The following is a 22337-nucleotide window of genomic DNA, read 5'->3' as shown; positions in this document are numbered from 1 at the left end:
TCTTGTTAAAAAGCAGATTCCGATTCTGTAACCTGGGGTGAGTCTGGGATTCTGAATTTCTAATCAGCTTCCCGGTGACGCTGAGTCGACGGGTTCAAGGACCACACTTGCAGGAGGAGGCTCCAAGCCGCCAGTTCTCAGCGTGTGGTCCCTGGCCAGGCAGCATCAGCACTGCCTAGCAACTCTATGGAAATGCAGGTTCTCAGGCCCTGCTGGGACCTGATGAATAAAAAACTCTGGGGTTGAGGCCTAGCACCTATGTCTTAACAAGCCCTGCAGGTAATTTGGTGCATGTGAAAATGTGGAGCCATTGCGCTAGGTCGCAATGCCTCCCCTCACCTTGTTGCCTGTAATTAGCTACATACGTGTAGCAATACTGGATGTGCAACTCATTCTTTCCACTGGGTTGTCTGAAGTTTCTATTAGGAATTTCACCTTTCCTCTAATTCTTTCCAGACACCCTTCAGGTTTGGTGATGACACCAAGATGCAGGGGCTCAAGCGTGCTGCATAATTAAGGAAGGCCTCCCTTATTGGGCTCTCCCTGACGTCCACTAATTGGTTCACGATTCCAGGCATGGGGCTGAACTAAGAGAGATTCCCAACATCAACACTCAGAAATAAAAACAGCTCCTCAAACTTTTCTTTTAGAGTAAAATATCCCCTGAGCTCATTCACCCCGCTTGACCGCTCTAAACCCCTAGATCTGGTCCCGGATTCCCCAGGACCTAGGTTAATCCTGGGACCTTGTGAATCTGGCTCTCTGTCTGAATGGAAATAACAGCGGGGGGCCCTTCAGATTCAGCTGCCCCCCAGACTCCAGACTCAGAGTCCACCTCTGGCCTTCCAAGCCCCCTGCAGTCATGAGCTCCGATGCAGAAATGGCCGTTTTTGGAGAAGCTGCTCCTTACCTGCGGAAACCAGAGAAGGAGAGAATTGAAGCACAGAACCGCCCATTTGATTCTAAGAAATCCTGCTTTGCAGTGGATGATAAGGAATTATATGTGAAAGGTATGATTCAGAGCAGAGAAGATGACAAAGTCACGGTCAAGACCCTCGATGACCGGGTAAGTGCTGGTCTCAGATGTCCTTGATAATCAGGGCATTCTCATTTTCCTTGGGGAGGAATATTGGAAATTGCATGCGGGTCCCTAGGAATCTGGCATTGATCTATCCTGCAGCGAAGCAGCGGGGGAAATTGCCACTGCACACACCTTTGCTCCTGCTTCTTTCCTTCTCTGAGGTCTTGGGCTTTGAGAGTTTTTATGATGTTTGCTTTGGAGAAAGGGGAAGGTGAGGGTGGAAGAGCTTGGACTATTTAAGAAAGAGAATGGTGCTGATTGCTACTGAGTGGGCTGAGCAAATATAGCTCTTTAGGCTCCAGAGTGACTTACAGAGGAAGCTCCAGAGGCAATACCTAGTTTAATGTAGAGAATTATAGTGCACCATTCAATTCAGTATTTACTGGATGCCCCCCACCTCCAGGCTACAGCCTTTGTCTCTTTCCAAATATAATCAAATCTCAGCACCTGCCTTCCCAACGTTTATCACCTAGTGTAGAAGTCAAGATGTACATGGTAGGTATCAATCTCAGGCCACAAACTCGGACATACAAGACAGATCTTGTTTTTCTTTAAATTATTGAACTTAATCTCTGATTTCAACCTCTTTTCACTGGGAAATTATAACTTAAAAAATAAATTTTCTTCAATTATTCTTGGTGCGCTCCCCCTCCCCCCCCCCCCCAAGGCTTGTGCCACATTTTCACATCCTTACCCAGAACCACACTGGGGCCTCCCTGCCTCCCTGAAGGATCTGAAAAGAAACAAGTCCCAGAGCCTGAACCTTGGGATTCACAGACATTCCATCGCCCCTTGTGCTCCCTTGGGTGTCTCTCTCACTGAGGGCAAGAGATTTCATCTATGCCAACAAACCCCCTTTCTTTTATCTTTTCAGTAAAAACTTCAGCTTTCTTCTAGCGACTTGGGCTTTTGGAAAACAAAAGCCAGAAAGCCGTAGAGGCTCTTTTCTGCCCTATTTTATATCTCTTCCTTGTGATGGAGTGCAGAGCCAGTGGCATGCTTGAATGCGGGGGGGGGAAAGGTGGGGAAAACACAGAAAGGAGAAAATTAAGTCATAGTCTCAAAACACCGTTCAGTCATGGACTATGCTGCAAGTCCAAAGGTTTTAACTACTGGAGCAGAGGTGCAAACGTTGGGAAAGCCTAGCCCTGGTGACTCCGTTGGTTGGAGCGTTGTCTCCTGCGGCAAAATGATTGTGGGTTCAATCCCTTGTCAGGGTGTGAACGGGAGACAACCGATTGATGTTTCTCACATCAATGTCTCTCTCTCCCTTCCCCTCTCTCTAAAAATCAATAAGCATATCCTTGGGTGAGGATTTTAGAAAAAGTACGAAAGCCTTGGAAGGACAGGGGAGAGAGGAAACACGTTATGGAGAGATGGTACTTGAGCTGAACTCGGAGACTTTCTAGACAGCATTTCAATAGACATTCCAGACAAAGAGCCCACGTGAGTGGAGGTACTGAGGTGGAGACGCACAGAATACAGTGGAGTAGTTCTTTCCAGCCTTCCGACCTTTGTCTCACCCCAGCACGCACAGCAAATGGGGTAAACAGAGGCCACAGCCCTGGCCCCGGCCATCCTGAGTCCTACCTGGACCCCGAGGGCTGAAGGACTCTATTGCTCTGCACACCTAGAACCTGCTCCTGACACATCGAATGGCATGCTGACTGGGGGCAGCAGACCTGAACTGATTATGCATTTTGACCAGAATTAGATTAATCAAGGAGTTATTTGTGGATCATCTCTGGGCCTGGAAATGCACTGCAGTCTCTCACTGCTTCCTCCATACCTGCAGATTGGGTACGAGTCATCCGCTCCACTCCCATCATTGTTCTTCCTCTCATTATCCAGACACTCACTCTGAACAGTGACCAGGTCTTCCCCATGAACCCTCCCAAATTTGACAAGATCGAGGACATGGCCATGATGACCCATCTGCACGAGCCCGCTGTGCTGTACAACCTCAAAGAGCGCTATGCAGCCTGGATGATCTACGTGAGCACCCTTCCACATCTGTTTATTGTTTATCTCTCCGAGTAAAAACATGACCCACATGCTGCATTTTCTGATTTTCTCAGACCTACTCGGGCCTCTTCTGTGTCACCGTCAACCCCTACAAGTGGCTGCCGGTGTATAACCCCGAGGTGGTGGCTGCCTACCGAGGCAAAAAGCGCCAGGAGGCCCCGCCCCACATCTTCTCCATCTCCGACAACGCCTATCAGTTCATGCTGACTGGTGAGTACTTTCTTCAACCCATATTTTAAAAACATATAGTTAATTATTTGAGCCCTTCACAGGCCTCAGTCATCTGAATGGTTCAATGATCAAAGTGACCTTAGGAGACAGATGATTTCATGATGGAAAGCCAGGGTGCAGTATCTTCCATAAACACAGGCTTATCTGGGGGAATGTGGGACACAGGAGGAGCCCTGCTCCCACCTTCTAAGAACCCCCAACATGGGCACACATGAAAGAGAGACTATGTTGGTAGCCACTTAGGAATGCAAAGTCTTCCTCCCAATTTCAAGCTCCTCTTTCTCTTCGCTAAACTTCCAGAATGGCACAAGAAGATGTGGTAATACCATCACATCGTCATGCCTAATGTCACTTCTGTCTGTCCAACTCTTACCTGCCTTGTTGTGGTGCAGATACAAGTAGAAGCAAGCATCTGGGATCTGATGACACTTAAAAGTCTTCTACTACAATGCTGTCCAAACTCCAGTCATTCTCATGTCACATTCGCAATCCTAGTCATTTCTGCATGCTTAATATCCTTCTTCAAATTGACTAAAGCTGAGGAAGCTTAGTATCACTACTTGTAATAGCTTTCTAAGGGATGCTGTAATAAAGTACCACGGACTGAGGGCCAACAACAGAGATACATTGCTCTGGGGGCTGGAAGCCTGAGATCAAGGTGTGGGCAGAGTTGATTCCTCCTGAGGGCTGAGGGGGGAATGTACTCCATGACTCTCCTGCAGCTTCGGGTGGCTTGTTGGCAATAGTCAGTGCTCCTTGGCTTGTATAAGTGCTACCCTGATCTCTGCCTTCCTGTCCACGTGGCGTTCTCCCTGTGTGCATCTGTCCCCAAATTTCCTCTTTTTATAAGGACACCTGTCATATTGGATTAAGCATCCACCTACGCTCAGTGTGACCTCACCTTAACTAATTGCATCTACAATGACCCAATTTCCAAATAAGCTCAGATCCTGAGGTACCAGGGGTTAGGACTTCACCATATGAGTTGGGGAGGAGGGAGAGACACAGTTCAAACCCATAACACTATTGTCAATGGAAAACCATCACTTTCCACAAGTGGAAGGTAAAGGTAAAAGAAAAATGCGATGTCAACCCATCAGTGTCCACAAATTCTAATTCAAAGATGTGGCTCCTCACAGCTCTGAGTCTGAGACTTTCTTTGTTAGAAAGGGAGATGAGAAAGTGCCACTGAAGAATTAAGATCTGTGAACACAAGCCTGACAGATCTTAATTGAACTGTGGGATTCACTGTTCACTTCCCATGCTGCCCATATGACGTGTTTGGGAAATCTGCACAAATTATCTCAAAGAAGTTTACACAAGTCCAGATCATCACACTTCTAGTTCATAGCAAAGCCAGACTCTAACCACCCCCAACGTTGCCCAACTTTTATACTCTCTGTTTTTATTGTTTATGTATTTTGTTTTGCTTCCCTATGTCTTTCTAGATCGAGACAACCAGTCTATTCTCATCACGTGAGTAACCTGTGTTTGCACCATGATGACTTGGAGCCAGCGCCACCCTTTCCACTCCTTCACGTCACTCACTTTTAAACCTACAGCGGAGAATCTGGTGCGGGGAAGACGGTGAACACCAAGCGTGTCATCCAGTACTTTGCAACAATTGCAGTTACTGGAGACAAGAAGAAGGAGCAACAGCCAGGCAAAATGCAGGTGAGCAGCTTCCTCCACCCCAGGCTTGCTGGGTGGGCGCCCCGTGTATGCAGAGCTCTGTGCTCAGCAGAGATGCACAGCACAATGTCTAGCCCCAGGGGTGCTTATGGGGTCCACCTAGTGGACTCAGGCTCTTGCACCAACTCCATCAGCAACAGCCCAGTGACCTAGAGCAGCTGCACATCCTCCACTGGAGAAGGAATGGTGTGGGCCAGAGGTTCTCAAACTGGAGCACACGTCAATCACCAAGAGGGCTTGTTAACATCAATGGCTGATCCTAGGCCCAGAATTCCTGATAGAAATTTCTATCTCACATTCACAATCCTGATATTTTGCCTTTCTAACATATTCCCACTGTTCGTGCTGTTGGTCTGGGGATCACACTTTGAGAACCACTGAGCTGGACAGTAGTTTTCAAGCTGCTCTGGAGCCAGAACGATAAGCCATCAGTGAGGGTGAGGGTAAACACTCTATTTTTATAAGTGGACTTCTGAGGAATCAGTCTCATGAAATATTTTTTGGTACTTAAGGGCTGCGGGTTCGAGTCCCAGTAGGGGGCATGTACCTGGTTTGCAGGTTCCATCCTGCCCTGGTGCAGTAGACAACCAATAGATATCTCTCTCTCTCTCTCTCTCTCTCTCTCTCTCTCTCTCTCCTTCCCTTTCTCCTCTCTATAAAGCAATGGAAAAAATGTCCTTGAATGAAGGTTTAAAAAATTATTTTTATTTTTTTTGAGAAGTACTGTTTCTATTATGTGATCTCTTGGGTCACTTCATGGGTTCTATTATACTTCTGAACCCAAATGTCTACATTGGATGGGTCATGATGCATGCAGTAACAGAGGCATCCATTCTAAAAAAATCCATGATTTATAACGAGATGTTATCAGAGAAGAGAGGTAGCCAGGGAAATCAGAATTGAACTTGGAATCTTCTGTGGCAGAAGCCACTTTGATGCTGTGCAAATAAGACCCCCTCTAGGATGGGATCTGGAAGCCTCCTCAGGTGGGATGGGGCTGTGGGTACACTTTAAACTGGCCACCAGGTGAGCTGGTCAACATCTCTCCCTGGACCCTCGCCAGAGCATCCACACTTTTGAGTCACCAAGGGGCTACTTCAGAAGACATTTAACGTCCTCTCTTTTCTTCTTCCTGTTTATTACTAGGGGACCCTGGAGGATCAGATCATCCAGGCCAACCCACTGCTGGAGGCCTTTGGAAATGCCAAGACCGTGAGGAATGACAACTCCTCGAGATTTGTAAGACTCAGTCCAATTTTCATCTATCCCCCAAAACCAGGCCCTTTCTTCCAGTGCTGGCTATGAAACTAGAATGTAGCTGGCCTTATTCTATCCCCACGTGATTATGGTCAATCTACCCAACTGGGATATTCTCATACATTTTGAAGACAGTGTTGGCTTATTCCTGGCAGAGGGAAGATTTAACTGTTCTTTCTTAACTAGTTAGCATCACCTCAGAGCATCCTGAAACCACATGATTCAAATTCCACAAGAGGAGAGCAATTCCTTTATGCTAAAGTTGGTGTCTCTCAGTGGAAACATTTTAAAGTACGAAGTCCATTTAGCAATATCCATTGACTTATTAGCCACAGAAACCTCGGTGTGAATTAAGTTAGCAGATTTGAGCTCCTCCAAGTCAGGAGGTATTGGGAGTAGGGAAAACCTGTTGAAGACATAAGAGCTCAAGTATAGGGAAGAAGTTGATATTGAAGATATTAAAGGATATGTTCATCCATCAACATTTCACTTAAAATTAGCTCAACTAAGGATGAATATACTTCCACCTTGGCAAAAAACAAAAAACAAAAAACATCAACAAAATCACAAACAAAAACAAAACAAAATCCAGCCCTCTACCTAATTTCACTGGCCAGTGGAGCAAGAACCCGAAGGGAAAGCCTTCATTTATGCGTGTAGTTGCAAAAGTGCATCAAAATGTCACACATGTCGATAGCAGAATGATCTCAGGCTTGCATTTTATTGCCACCTCTCCAAGAAAAAATCATATTTGATGAGAAGGTAGATGCATGAATTAAAGACTGTGGCTCCAAGCCCTGACCTCTCTTTCTTTCTCTTGGTCCTCTGTACATTGCCCATTTATACACCTGTCTTCCCAGTGCACAACTAAACTCTCCCTTGTAAGGGACGTGTTGCACAGCAGAGATGTGTTACACATACTTGGACCAATTAGTGATTGCATTAACCTGGCACCAGCTTCAAATGGAAGAGGATGCTTTCAGGTACTCCCCATCCTCACTCCCATTTATTTTGTCCAAGGCCTCTTCTCTTGGCCCTGACCCAGAAGTCGCAATCATTCCGGTTATTCTGTCCACCTCTAACCCTCCAAACAAACATGTGCAGGCAAATTTTTCATCATCTTCCACTCAGCAGATAACAACACTGAAGACGCAACACAATTCAAACATACCTCCACTGACCCTTCACTGACGCGTCTTAAGCTTTATTCAGAAAATATTGAGAATATTTTTGAGTACCAACTGCATGCCAGACGGTGAGTAAACAGGGAAGGCAACATTTTCACCCTCAAATTTGCTCACAGTGTGGTAGAGACGACTCTAGCAAATAAGGTAAGAAGGGAGTACACACACACACACACACACACACACACACACACACACACACAATTTTACCCCTTCCTCCCCACAAAATGGAGAATTCAGACTTTGAGTGGGTTTTTTGGGAGCCAGAGAGCCTGGCTGGAGCCTGGGAGGTAGGTTTGCCTATAGTAAGCAGTAAGGAAAACTGAGGCAAGAAATCTCAGAATTAACAGCCAAAGGCAAAAAATAAGTCACACAGATGGTCCAATCAGACTGTCAAAAGATTTGTGAAGAGTTTGAAAATTTAACCAATGAAGTAAAGTTACTGCGGTGTCTGTCCACTTGCCATTGGACAGGGGAAGTTCATTCGGATTCATTTTGGAGCCACAGGAAAGCTGGCATCAGCAGACATTGAAACCTGTGAGTCTAAACACTCTATTTTGGTACCTTGGTCTTTGGCCACAAAGGCATCTCTGGGGGAACCTGACATGACATTATTTTTTGTCACCTTAGATCTCTTAGAGAAATCCAGAGTGACGTTTCAGTTATCCAGTGAGAGGAGCTATCATATTTTTTACCAAATCATGTCAAACAAGAAGCCAGAACTAATTGGTAAGTTCTTAGACTATTGTTCTCATCTAACAAATCAGTCACAATGAAACAAACAAACAAACAAAAGCCTGAGATGCTAAATGCATCTTCGTGTTTCACAGACCTGCTTCTGATCTCAACCAACCCCTTTGACTTCCCCTTCGTGAGCCAAGGAGAGGTCACCGTGGCCAGCATCGATGATAGCGAAGAACTGTTGGCGACTGATGTAAGCATTGTGCTGGCTTATTGCTTTAAGCTTGGATTATTGTGTTTATGAACTGAGAGGCACCTTAGAGATCTAATGAGAAAACTGAGATCCAGAGCTGCTGGGTGATTATACCCAAGAGCTCAGGAAATTAGCACCCTCCCCGCTGAGCTCCACTTCAGAATGGGAGTGCGGAGAGTTCTCCAAAGCCGCCTTCGGTTCATTCGCTTGCATTTTAGAGTACATTTCTGCATGTGCCAGGTTTTTAAAGGGTTTATTGGACGTTTTCAGGTTACAAATCTATCTACATGGTTCTTTAAGAAAATTTAGAAAATGCAGAAAAGTATAAAGCAGAAAGAGGCAACCTCAGTCTGTAGCAGCCGCCCCACCCCTCCTGCTGCCACCACCTCGAGCTCCTGTCAGGCACCCAGGTCCCAGCAGGCCCCTCGGGTCCCTGCCTGCTGCTTCGGGGAGTACCTACAGGGTTAATAACTACAAACACAATGACTCAATCATTATGTCCTAGCACTTGCATGGGCTAGGACCTGAGGTAAGAGTCTTTGGCTGCATGGCCTCAGTTTAGTCTCAAGACCCCTTCTGGGATAGGTGCCAGTATGCCCCCCATTTCACAAAGGTGGAAACAGAATCTTAGAAAAATACAAATTTGCTTGAAGGCGCAGAGTTTATAAATGACAGAGAAAGTGTTTAAACCCAGGTCTGCTCTACTACAGAATTTGCATTTTTAACTAAAATACACCGTCTCTGAGCAATTCCTCTCCACCCTGCTGGCCGGGTCCTCACAGAAGCTGCAAGGGCTGTCTTGTCCAGGAGCACTGCCCAGGGCCCATCTTCTTGGCCTTCATTTTGTGAGGTTCCCAGGTGATGCTAATTGTTTTAAAGAAGGTAGTAATGCTCGTGATCAAATACACTTCAGTTAACCAGTCGAGCCATTACACCATTTTAACCAGGTTTTGCCAGCCTTTACCGACCAAAGGTACAGAAAGGGCAGGTTAGTGACCGCTGCAAGGCCTGCAGCCCCTGAGAAAGGCCTCCCACATAATTCTGAGGGTCGCAGGTTCTCCTCGGAGGTCACCTCCTGTCAGGGGCTGCTGTTGCGCCCCCCGCCCTCCAGGCTTCTCCTGAGCAATGGTTTACGGCCAAGGAGGGGTCGCTCCCTCTGAGGATGGCTTTCTCCAAGAGGCTCCCAGGCAGCAATGCTTTCACCTGGCTCCTTCCAGTTTAGCCACAGTTCTTTCTCCTTTGACCTTCAGAGACCCCTCTCCAGACACACACGCATCTGCTGGGGTGGGATGTGGAATCACAGGGTGGGGGGATCAGAATCTCTCCTCCTTCGTCACCTCTCCCTCCACCAAAGGGGGCGCCACAGCAAGAGATCTTCATGCTGCAATACCGTCCTGCTGACACTGACCTCCTGGTCTGTCCCACCAGCGCCCCAGGCACGTCCGGAGACATTTCACCTCCACCCATGGCATTGACGAGGCTCAGCCTGCAAACCCGGATATGTAATCACTATGTATACCCCAGAGAAGGCTTTTCTAGTTTAAATGTTTGTAGTAGAAGATGGGCCAAGTGGTTATAAAACCAAGTTAGCAATTGCTATAAGCTTGGAAGTGACCCAGTGCTATCTCCAGTCCCCGTCTTATCGCATCCTGCCTATTACTCACCCTTCTTAGAACCTCTGTTCTTCACCTGGAAGTTTGGAAAAATCTGTACACCTGTGAGATTCTCACAGGGGCTCAAGGAGATAACATGGACGGCTGATTAGATAACTCCATGCCTAATACACAGAGGGCTCTGCAAAAGTTAGTTCTTTCTCATGTGAGAAATGAGGGTGTTCTCTTTAATGATCTTCCCTTCCGGTTCTAAGCCATGCTTGGTTCTGAACCGTATTGGAATTCCTAGACTGCAATGCCACGCTCTCAAGCTGGTGGACACTGTTTCTCAGACACTATCCATTGGACTTCCTTCCCCCTGTTTCACACAATGGCTCCCAATGGCCTTATTTAGAAAATATCCCCCCAAAGCTATGTACAGTGGGAAAGGATTAGAGTCAGTTCCTATTGAATGAAACAAAACTTATTCACATTTCCTTCCCATAATCTCCACCTACCCACGCAAACATGTTAAATTAAAGGAACAGTTTTTAACTCCTAACTTACTATACCCCACCTGTCATCCACGTATGTGGGCAAGGGCTGCCTCACGTGCTATGAAAAAAGGCTAAGCGAGGTCTTTGCCAGAGAAAAGCTGCATTTGCATCCCTGAGTCCCACTGCGACCGCTGTCCTGTCTTTAATTCCCAGAATGCCATTGACATCCTGGGCTTCAGCTCCGAGGAGAAGGTTGGGATCTACAAGCTCACGGGCGCCGTGATGCACTATGGGAACATGAAGTTCAAGCAGAAGCAGCGGGAGGAGCAGGCGGAGCCCGACGGCACCGAAGGTAACCCCTCTGGGACGGGGGCTGGAATGGGCTCTCCGCCTGCGTGCACATGTGAGACAAACTGTGTTCATCTCCAGAGCTGCTCTTGGAAAACTGTACAAACTGAATCTGAGGAGTCCAAGCTCATTGTGCACATGCTGGGGGAGTTGATTCACTCGGTCAAGGAACCCTGTAGTGGTGAATCCTGGAAAACCAAAAAGCATTATTCTCATGGGAATAATCACCATCCACACGGCTCTCTCTCACCAGCAGTTTCCCTGTTAACTTAAGGTGGACATGTATGAGAGGAGATGGTTAAGCAAACATTCCCTTCTCTCTGTACCTATCATTATTAATATCCAGAACACTTTCCTAATCACCGGGCCAAAGACGAAGCCTTTAGTATGGTAGCAGCTAGGTTTCACCCTCCCATCACTTTCTCTTCACTCTGACATCTATTGAACTTGAGCCTGAACAAGGGCCAGGTTACAAATCTTCCTGCCCAGGACTCTCCTGTGGATGATCTCACCGCTCCCCTCTGCCTCATCCCCAGGGGGCCTGGAAATGCAGCAGAGGCAGTGGGAGGGGCTCACAGCAGCAGCAGCCACCCCCAGGCGCCCTGCTCATATGGCCTCTGCTTCTTGCACTGCATTCCATGTGAAGCGGTGCATACTGAACCCCAGAAGGGAGCAATAGCCTTGAATTAATATTAGCACTGATCATAAAGGTCCACCTGATTAGGTCAGATTTGCCCAAGACAATCTCTTGTTAGTAACTCAAAGTCAGCTGATTAGTAACTCATCACAGAAATAATATCCTATCACATCCACAGGTTTCACCCACATGCAAATAGAGGGGATTATATGGGGAATGTCCAGCAGGGGGTGCAAATCTTGGGCACCATCTTGGAATCCTGCCTATCCCAATGGTGCACATGGGGAGGTAACAGGAGAGAAACTCAGTGTCAGAGCAGGAAGCACTTCTGATTGGGGTAATCGGGGAAGGCTTCCTGGAGGAGGAGGCACTGACATTGACTTTGAAGGATGAGTAGGATCCTGAAAGGTGAGGGTGAGAGGGCAATCTAGTCAGAAGAGATATCATGAGCCAGGGGCAGAGGAAGGAATGTGATGGGACTGAGGAGTAGCGAGTGGTCCACTTGGGCTACAGAAGAGGATATGTGTAGTGGATTTATAAGAGATGAGAATTAAAGGTGATTATTTTGGCATCAGTTTGGGAAGGCCTTGAGTGCCAGGATAAATGGTTTAGAATGTGTGTGGTAGGCACCAGAAGCCATGGATATCCCAAGTAGCGCAGCCGTATGTGAGACAACCTAGAAGTAATCTGTAAGCAGTCAGACTCACCAAGAATGTGGGATGCTGGAAAAAAATGTATCAGGCTCCTCAGCAAGAGCAGACCATATTGCCACATATGACAGCAGCGTCCCACCCCTCTCCCAGCCCTGGTAACTGTGTGCTCAGTGTTCAGGATCAGGAAGAGCCTGGAACGGGGAGAGGGGGGCAGTGGGGGTGGGGGCTGAGCTTCTCTGATGGTGGTAGCAATCTAGGTTAATATTCACAGAGTGGTCACCATGCACCAGGTCCGCATCACAACAACCCAGACAGTGTACAAATGACAAAACTGAGGCATAAAGGAAGCACAGACAATGTTTGAACCAGGCAGACTGACTCCAGAGCTCAGGTTCTCTGTCACTATACTGTGCACAACCACAGCTCTTGGAAACAATGGAGATGCCAGCTATTTTGAAGGTGAAATGAGCAGGATTTGGTGCCTGTTTGAATAGAGGAATGTCATTAGTGAGAAGGAAGGATGTGATCACCCCAAGCTTTCAAGATTAAGTGACTAGAAGAATAATGGTACCATGCACCAAAATGGACACAGCAGAAAAAAACCATAGTTTGAACAAAGAGTAAAAGCATGCATTTGGCCTCTTATCAAACACTTAACAAATACTGTGCTGATTTTTATTAATCCCTAACCAGCAATGAGGAGATGGTCTCCACCGAGGAGGAGCTGTCACTGGGGAGCAACATTTTTCCACCTTCTCCATGAGTGTAATGCCAGGAGCCAGGCTCATCCCAAAGCTAACTGAACTTCCAATGAACTACAAGTTGCCAAGAGTCAACTACTTTTGACCATCTCCCAACACTTAAAGACTGGGTCAAGGTTTTATACTTCTCTCTTAGCTCTTAGTACAGTGTCTTGCACAAATTAGTAAGGTGTTTAACATTTTGTTGTACTAGCTGACTCCAATATTACTGTGTAACTGTATTTTTAAATGAAATTTAAATATCGGTAGAGCAAGATCAACCTATAATTAAAGATTGTGTCTAGAAGGCAAATTGAAAAAAATTTTAAAACCTGGAGCCCTGGACCATGGAATTTAAGCTTCATTGGACAAGGCCAGGCCTGGCACACATAGAACATAAAAACATCAAGGATTATAGAAAACATTTCTGGAAGGACCCAGGGCCCGATTGGACACTTCAGCATCTGCTGTCTTTGTGTGATACCATTTCCCCTCTTCCTTCAGTGGCTGACAAAGCTGGGTACCTGATGGGTCTGAATTCTGCAGAGATGCTGAAAGGCCTGTGCTGTCCGAGGGTGAAGGTCGGGAACGAGTACGTCACTAAAGGGCAAAATGTCCAGCAGGTAATGGAGATGCTCTGAATCCAGTTGACTTGGGTATTTTGCTATTTTCACCTTCATCTTCAAGTGGTTTGGGTTGCAGGTATCAGAAATACATATGAAACTTGCTAAACATTGGGGTTCATCAAGGGATGTAAATCAAGGCGTGCCCATTGGGTCTCTTGGGAGCCTGGAGCCAGGGACCCTCTGTCCAGCTCCTTCTCTGGGGCTCCCTGGGATGCCATTGCTCTTCTTTTCTGTTGTGTCCTCACTAGGCAGATAAGTTTTCTCCACCTCTCCTGCCCACAGCCGCCCTGCAGCTCACACATTGATATCTCCATGGTTCTAGCCTCGCCCTGAGACTGAGACCAGTGTCTTTTGATCCCAATTCCAAATTCTCAGGAAAGACATTCTTTTTAACCCAACTTGGATCAAATATCCATATCTGGTTCAATTAAGTAGAGCCAAGTGTTATAACCAGAGTGCTTAAAAAACGAAATGTATATTGGGATAGTTCGCAGGAAAGGAGAAACATTATGAGCTGGGAAAAGCCTCAAGAAATAGTTAGTATTAGGTTGAACTATATAAAATTGTCATTTCCAACTGTTTTTAATCATCAAGATGTCAACTTCATGTGTTTCAATTTAACACAACCATAAACACACTAATTTGAGGGTTGAGTGGGTGATCCTTCCTCAAGGTGACCAACTCCGTGGGTGCTCTGGCCAAATCCATCTACGAGAAGATGTTCCTGTGGATGGTCACCCGCATCAACCAGCAGCTGGACACCAAGCAGCCCAGGCAGTACTTCATTGGGGTCTTGGACATCGCTGGCTTTGAGATCTTCGATGTGAGTTGTTGGGTAGATGACTGGCCTAAAAAGGCCCTCCCACTTTGTGTCCGCTTTACTGGATCTCACTGAATTTCCAAACTCCCTCAAACTGTTTTTTATTTGAAACACCCAGTACAACAGCCTGGAGCAGCTGTGCATCAACTTCACCAACGAGAAACTGCAACAGTTTTTCAACCACCACATGTTCGTGCTGGAGCAGGAGGAGTACAAGAAGGAAGGCATTGAGTGGGAGTTCATTGACTTTGGGATGGACCTGGCTGCCTGCATCGAGCTCATTGAGAAGGTAAAGAAATAAATGCTACTCCTCAGGGATAGCTCCTCTTTACGTGGGACCATCACCTCTTTGCTCTAACTCTTTCCTGCTAATACGCTGCTGCCCCTAACCCCACTGCCCCAGGCTGTAAGCCCTCGATAGTAGAATCCCCTTGTGCATAAAGGCTAAGTGTTTGGAAAGCACCCAGAATCTGTTCAGACACCTAGAGGGGTGCCTGGGTGGTTAAAATCCCAGGGCTCAGTTATCTCCAAGAATGTGATGGGAGCCAGCAGGGACTGTGGCATTTTATACCCTTCTGGTTTGTCCAAAGACCCATGGAGGCGGGACCATGGAGCAGTGGGGTTCAATGTCACTGGGAAAACACAGATAACATTAACTTTTAAAAAATGTTTTCCATAATGTTTTGAGCGCTGGTCATGTTGGAAGGAAGTGAATGCTGATCAATCCAGATGATTGTTTAAAATATTACTCACATTTTAAAAAATAAAATATTACTCATATTGCATGATGTCTATGTATATAACTACATTTTTGGTAAACCTATTGCTAAAAGTGGGCTACATTTATATACACATAATTTCATTCCATTTACTGTTGTTCAACAAATATTAATTAAGCACATACCATATGTCTAGCGCTGCTCTGTCATTGCACCAAACAGACCAAGGGCCTTGCTCTCACAGCACTTCCAGTCCAGTGTTCTAGTAACAGAGTGACAGCACCAAAAATGTTGGCTTTGGCCCCTGCAGACAATGGAGTCATTGGAATAGACTGGTATTGAATACTGTTATGCTCCTTCTAGCCCATGGGCATCTTCTCCATCCTGGAAGAGGAGTGCATGTTCCCCAAGGCCACAGACACCTCCTTCAAGAACAAGCTGTATGACCAGCACCTGGGCAAGTCTGCCAACTTCCAGAAGCCCAAGGTTGTCAAAGGCAAGGCCGAGGCCCACTTCTCGCTGGTGCACTACGCAGGCACTGTGGACTACAATATTGCTGGCTGGCTTGACAAGAACAAGGACCCCCTGAATGAGACCGTGGTCGGGCTGTACCAGAAGTCTTCCCTGAAGCTGCTGTCCTTCCTTTTTTCTAACTATGCTGGTGCAGAAGCAGGTGAAATTCTTTTATCTCTTAACCTATGGAAATCTCTGTGTAATTACTCATAACCCAAAGCTGCTTATGAAGAAGCAGTAGTTGAACACAAGCTTCGGGTTGAGCTTGCTTTATTTGTTGTCTCTGATCTCCATTTCCCTTTCTCCTCTTCTTCCTCTCCTTACGAGGTGGAGCTCTATGGAGCTCGACAAATCTCTCAGTGGACTTGATAGCCAATACTACATTCTTTAGTAGTTTTTTATTGAGATATAATTCAGAAAGCATAAAATTCACCCTTTAAAAAATTTAGTGGTTTTTAATATACTCACAGGGTTGTAAAACCATCACATTATCTAATTCAAGAACATTTTCATCACCTTTGTAACCCATTAGCAGTTGCTTCTCACTTCTCACATCCCCACCCGCTAACAACAACTAGTCTTTCTGTCTCTATGGGTTTGTCTGTTCTGGATATTTTGCATATGAAGTCATACATTCTGTGGTCTTTTGTGTCTGGCTTCTTTCACTTAGCCTAGTGTTTTCAAGGTTGTTCATGTTGTAGTATGTATCAGTACTTCTCTACTTTTTATAGATGAATAATATTCCTTTGTATGTATATATACATTTTGTCCATCTACTCACTGATTGATGGACATTTGAGTTGTCTCCACTTCTTGGCTATTGTGAATAATGCTGCTATGACCATTTGTGTACAAGTTTTAGTGTGGAAATATGCTGTTAATTTTCCCAGGTATATACCCAGGAGTGGAATCACTGAGTCATATGATAACTCAATGCTTAACTTTTTTGAGTTACTTCTAGACTGTTTTCCAAAGTGGCTATACAACCCACTATCACTTTGTAAGGTTATTCATATATGTATTTCTAAAATAATTGCCAAAATAGGGTTTAAAATCATGAATTATCTTAAACACATAAACTTGACAAATTCGTTTTTAATTTGAAAATACATGCAATATAATTATTCATTCTATAAGTAGACAATTTAAAAAAATTAATTGGCACAAGTTTAAACTTGAACAATTAACATCAGCTTCCTTTAATCTAATCAGAGTTCTCTAAAACTGTGTTGAATAACATTACTTAGAGATACACCAGGACTCTAAATATAAGACCCCCAGTGGGTGTGGATCTGGGGAAGGAGTTTCCTGCCTCTCTTCCCCCAACCCAAACATGAATCCATGATGGACCCTGGACAGGAGATTGGAGTGAGGAGACTACAGGGGAAAGTAAGACATGACATTTCCCATATGAATCTTGATGACATATCAGAGACTAAATCAGAAATTGAGCCATTTAGGAAAAGTAGACCTGGTATTCACTGAATCCAAATCAAATTTCCATTTTTTAGAAAAGAATATTCTCAAGAATATTCTACAACTCATTCCTTGTAGAATATTCTTGAGAATGTTCAGTTGTATTACTTCTGGTTACTTCCCCACTAAGCGATGAGCAAGGGCTCAAGCACAGAAGGAGGTAACCCCATGAAAGAGAGGACAGTCCTCAGAGGGGTGTCTCCATCTTGCCAGCGACTTGGCTGAACATCAGGTCTGACTTCTGAAGGAAAAGATTCTCCTTGGATGCTGAGGACCTCAATTCTATCCCAATTCAATGCCATCCACACCCCACCCCACCCCATTCCCACAGTGACAAAGGCGCACATGCCCAAATCTAAGTGGTTCGGGGGCACATCAAAAAGCAAACAAATAGAGACCCTCAGGCCTCTTACATCACGAGAAAACCAAACGTTCAGGGCTGGGAGAGTGATGTCCTCAGAGCTGCATCTGACACCTCCTCTGTGTCTGTCTCCAGGTGACTCCGGGGGGAGCAAGAAAGGAGGAAAGAAGAAGGGCTCCTCCTTCCAGACCGTGTCGGCGGTGTTCAGGGTGCGTGTTTGGCCCCTTCCACGCCCAGCTGTTGTTTTGCCCAGTGAGGCATTCGCTAAGGTAAATGAGCTTGTTCTGGTTTGTGCCCAGGAAAACCTCAACAAACTGATGACCAACCTGAGGAGCACTCACCCTCACTTTGTACGGTGTCTGATTCCCAATGAAACCAAGACTCCTGGTGAGTGAGAACCCACCAGAGCAGAGCTCCCTGAAACGTGTGCAAAATTCTGGGGGTATGAGCTCACACATGCGTGTGTGTGCGCACGTGTGTGCGTGTGTGTGTGTTCACATGCACCGCTGTGTCTCTGAGGAAAGCTCTCTAGTCTTTGTCACTTCTCTAGACAATCTATGAAACAGCTGCCAGATTTAGCAAAGAAAAGCACCAGACACCCCACGAAATTTGAATCCAGATAAACAATGAAAAGCGTCTTGGTATAGCGATGACTTATGAAATATTTGGGAAATACTTATACTAAAAATATATTCACTGCTAATCTGAAATTCAAATTCAACTGGGCATCTTGAATGGTTTATTGGGCACTCCTACTATGAAATCACATCCAAAGTATTGCATATACAGACATAGATACATGAAATCCATAACTTTCATAAGGTTCCTAAAGGGCTCTGTGGTTCCCTTTCCCCCAGAGTGAAGAACCACCAGAACTGACAAGTAATTCTCTTAGGTATTCCATAATAAAATCAGCATCAATAACAGCTGTTTCCTGAGCTAGACGGTATGTCACCCACTTCATTACATTGCCTCTACTGCTTACAACAGTTCTCTGCACGAGGAGTAATGATCTCCATCTTCCAGAAGAGGAAACTGAGGATGAGACCACGTGTACAGGGAACACTGTGCAGCCCAGCAGACCCTCCGCCACACCCAACCCTGGAGTCACAAATATTCCCATAGTACAGCTGTGTTTCAGGGTCGTTTGTCACAAAGAGAAAAACGAACCGTCACACAGAGCTGTGGCTACAAGGTAGCTCACGCCCCAGTCAAGCTGTTCAGGATAGCTTGTGGGTTTTTGGCCCGTGAGTAACCTCCCTGCCTTGGCAACATTACAAGTGAGCAGAGGAATTAGATGGTGGAGGAAAGAAATCCCAGCTCCACCTTCTACTGCCCGTGGGACCCTAAGCCCAGTAACTAAGCTTCTGCTCTATAAAGCAAGCAGAAAATCTGTGCTCATTCGTCCCTTTATTTAGTTAGCTCTTCATTCATTCATTTATGTAGTGAGCATTTATAAAATGTTTACTCACTTTGTAAATATTAACTCATTTAACCCACCTCAGAGGGTGGTGAAGAGTAAATGAATGAGTACAAGGCAATCATTTAAAACAGGACCAATCACATTGTGAACACTCAGTAAATGTTGGCTGTCAATTATAATAATGCTAATTATTATAGGATAATAATATTTAGGATGATAAACATTATGACAAACTATTATTATGAGAATAACATTATTTATAATAATGATAATATGGGAATTATTATTACTATTACTTAAAATCAAAAACTTTAATTCCCCAAACTACCTGGTCTACATATTTAGTGGAATTTATTTTCCATGGAAGTTCTGTTCTGAAGTCTAAGTTAAAGGCACGGTATCTGGGGCAGGCTGCACCCCTTCCCGAGAGCCAACCCAGCTGGCTGCACCCCTCCCTGAGAGCCCAGCACAGCCAGTTCCCTCCAGTGTAGGAACAGAACTATTTCTCTGGTTAAGCATCAAATGAAATTGTTGGCTTGCATTGTCTTAAAGAAAATCAAGTTCCATTATTGTTGTTTATGGATTTGTACCTGTGCCATGACTCTTCTGTAAGGCACATGGCCTGCAAGTGTCAGGTGAGGGGAAATAGAGTGAATGTCTGTGGGTCCAAACTGCACCTGAGGGGCCCAGGGGCTTGGTAATCCATTGGGTTCCTATTCCTTCTGGAAGGCAGACTTTACCGAAACCTCTGTCCCCCCCCTCTGTTGGCGCCCCCTTTGCTCGGACACTCTCTGTTTCTTCCTGGGGGTAGACTAACACGCTGATACAGGAGCCTGGGGGTAGACTAACACGCTGATACAGGAGCCTGGGGGTAGACTAACACGCTGATACAGGAGCCTGGGGGTAGACTAACACACTGACACCGGAGCCTGGGAAACACTCCGGAAAGCACCGCGGCCACTCCTTTTCTAGGAGAGGGAAGTGGGACCACGCAGACTTCAATGCCTCACCCCAGGCGCCCAGAGCCGGGGCTGGAGCCATGGCCCTTGATCCAGCCACAAGCCCCCTCCCACCCACAGGCGCCCTTGGTGCTTTGTAACTGTCCTCGCTGTCCTCCAGGGCTCAGGGGTACAGCCTCTCTGGCCAGCTGGAGCTGGAGCCCCTCGGAACAGGGCTCAGGGCTCAGCCCTCGTGCTTGCTCTGTAGCAAACCTGGATCCCACCAAGTGTGTGCTGTGCACGGGCCCGTGGGTGACTCACTGCTGCTTTAATGTGGGTCTGTCATTATTCCGGTCGGGAGGCCAGCAGATCAGCAGGCGACTGCACTGAAAGACAGTTATTGACAGTGGTCAAGAGGAAAAGGCCACCACACCACACTGGGCCCCTCGGGGACCTCCAGGGTCAGGCAGGAGGAAGGGGAGTGAGGGGAGCCCTGGGCAAGAGCCTTTATTGTGGTTTCCACGGGAAGATGTGGGCGAGGCACGGGGAGGAGGTTTGGGATTGGCTGGTTCGAATACCTTCAGTGGGCTCTGGGGGTAGAGGCTGTCCTTAGGTGTCGGGCACCTGACCCTCGGGGGAGCAGGGCCTGGGAATACAGGCCCTGAGGGTGAGAGCCCGATACACGTAGTGGTTGGGGGCGACGGGCTCTGGATTGGTTGGCTCGCCTATGAATTACGTGTCCGTAGGGGAGTACTTTGCCATCTCTAGGAATTGGCTGGTTCTGGGCAAAGCAGTCTCTCCTGGGCCAACACGGCGCCAAGATGTCAAAGTATCATAAAACACAGAAAATAAAACACACAATTAGTACCACTGCCCATGAAGGCTGAAGTAGCTGCAGGAAGGAGGGGCCGAAGGAATAACTAAGGGGGAATAAAGAGGAAAATATCCTGCAGCAAACGTAACATGGAAAGATGAGGCAGTAGCTTGGGGACCTTCGCAGGAGCTTCACCTGCTGGTGCAAAGGCAAGGGGGTCTTTCTCATGGGCAAACTGCCTCAGCCCGGGTTGAGGGGGACATAGAGAGGGATCTAAGAGAACTCAACCCCGAATTCTGAGCCTGCACGGATAGAGGGGCCACGGGGGTCGGGGGTCGAGGCTCAGACCTGCTATTACCTTTCGAGGCACTTCCCCTCTCCGGGCCCAGCCTCCCTCAGCATCCTCCCGCCTTATAGAGCGGCTTTGTGGGAACTAGCAACAGTCCCCGCCCGAGTGGACTCGTTTGGCAAGCAGAGTGGCGCTCTGGCCTCCCCAGCATAAAATGATGGCGTTTCCACTTTCTTCTGCCTGAAAGGGTTGTCTGCACTCTCTCTCCGCTCCTGGTCCCGGTGGAGATGAGTCCGCCACATCATGAACGCAGCCTGGTGCTCAAAGTGCCACAGCGAGTAGCTCATGCACCCCTTTCGGTGTGGCAGGGGCTCCAGTCGCCCTCAAACTACAGCCCGCGGGCCACATGAGGGTGTTTTTGCCATTTTGTTTTTTTACTTCAAAATAAGATATGTGCAGTGTGCATAGGAATTTGATCATAGTTGTTTTTAAACTATAGTCCGGCCCTCCAACGGTCTGAGGAACAGTGAACTGGCCCCCTGTTTAAAAAGTTTGAGGACCCCTGGTTTAAGCTCTTCACTCACGTGAACTCACTTCGTCCTCACAACAGCCTTATGAGGTGGATACCGTCGTTATATTTATTTTACAGATGAGGAAACTGTGGCATAAAAAGTACAAGTTCACACGGCTAGTAAACAAGTTCACAGGTTAGAAGCCTCAGCGGAGAAACAATGGGATTGGACTGGATGCTTTCCATGGTTCCCTCTCGTCAGAGATTCTCCGAGTTTCTGACACATTTCCTCCTTGCTCTTAACCACTTCCTCCTCGAGAATCACTCTCCACTAGGACCTCTGGGAGTGATGGAGAAGTTGTCTATCTGGGCTGCCCAGTATGGTTATACGACATGTGGCTAGTACCTGGTGCAACTAAGACAGTTGTTCTTTCACTTGAATGAATTTTGAATTAAATGTAAATAGCCACATGCGGCCAAAGACTACTAGACCAGACAGTGTTACAGCTCTAGAAGAATCTTGAAAATTGTATAAATGTATAATCATCTCTCCTCACAGCAGCCAGGGGAACTGTTGAGCATTCTAGAAGTTTCCATAAGGTTAGGCCAAAACCAGATTTAGCCCTTCCCTAGAAACTTGGGGAGCTCACAATTAAAAGCCATTATGCAGCCATATGCCTCTCCTCTAACCCCTCTCATAGTCTCAAGGCAGAATTTTCTGGGTCCTTGTTTGATTTGTGGCTGACCCAGGCTGGTGCCAAGAGTGACATGTTGCCTCCCCACAGGGTCTGGTCCCTCCGGCTCCCCTTCTTGCCCCCTCCCTTGGTGCTCACCCTGCTTTGCGGCAGGTGCTCCGTGTTTAACAGATGACTGCCCTGCATGCAACTCCCTCCGCCCCTGCCACGGCCCGCCTTGTTCTCTCTGGCCTTCTCCTCCCACTGAGCGCACAGCCTGCACATTTGCATCCCTGTCCCTG

At 46.6% G+C, this 22337-nt stretch overlaps 1 protein-coding gene across 1 annotated transcript in view; it reads left to right on the top strand.

Annotated features, from left to right (window-relative positions):
* Positions 1-862: 862 nt before the first annotated feature.
* Positions 863-22337, top strand: part of LOC307115491 (myosin-13) — a gene marked incomplete at both ends in the record, with an annotated part of 47773 nt that continues 26298 nt past the window's right edge. Inside the window, 16 exons of the mRNA XM_079798690.1 lie at positions 863-1066; positions 2933-3076; positions 3160-3316; positions 4786-4813; positions 4900-5011; positions 6176-6268; positions 7944-8007; positions 8101-8199; positions 8301-8404; positions 10707-10845; positions 13376-13494; positions 14171-14320; positions 14436-14606; positions 15400-15709; positions 17522-17595; positions 17686-17773. Of these exons, the coding sequence (XP_079654816.1) occupies positions 863-1066; positions 2933-3076; positions 3160-3316; positions 4786-4813; positions 4900-5011; positions 6176-6268; positions 7944-8007; positions 8101-8199; positions 8301-8404; positions 10707-10845; positions 13376-13494; positions 14171-14320; positions 14436-14606; positions 15400-15709; positions 17522-17595; positions 17686-17773 (2056 nt within the window). The remainder of the gene's footprint in view (positions 1067-2932; positions 3077-3159; positions 3317-4785; positions 4814-4899; positions 5012-6175; positions 6269-7943; positions 8008-8100; positions 8200-8300; positions 8405-10706; positions 10846-13375; positions 13495-14170; positions 14321-14435; positions 14607-15399; positions 15710-17521; positions 17596-17685; positions 17774-22337) is intronic.

Source organism: Cnephaeus nilssonii, assembly GCF_951640355.1.
Source record: "Cnephaeus nilssonii genome assembly, chromosome: 19".
Taxonomy (NCBI): Eukaryota; Metazoa; Chordata; class Mammalia; order Chiroptera; family Vespertilionidae; genus Cnephaeus; species Cnephaeus nilssonii.
This window is presented reverse-complemented; position numbering and strand designations above follow the sequence as displayed.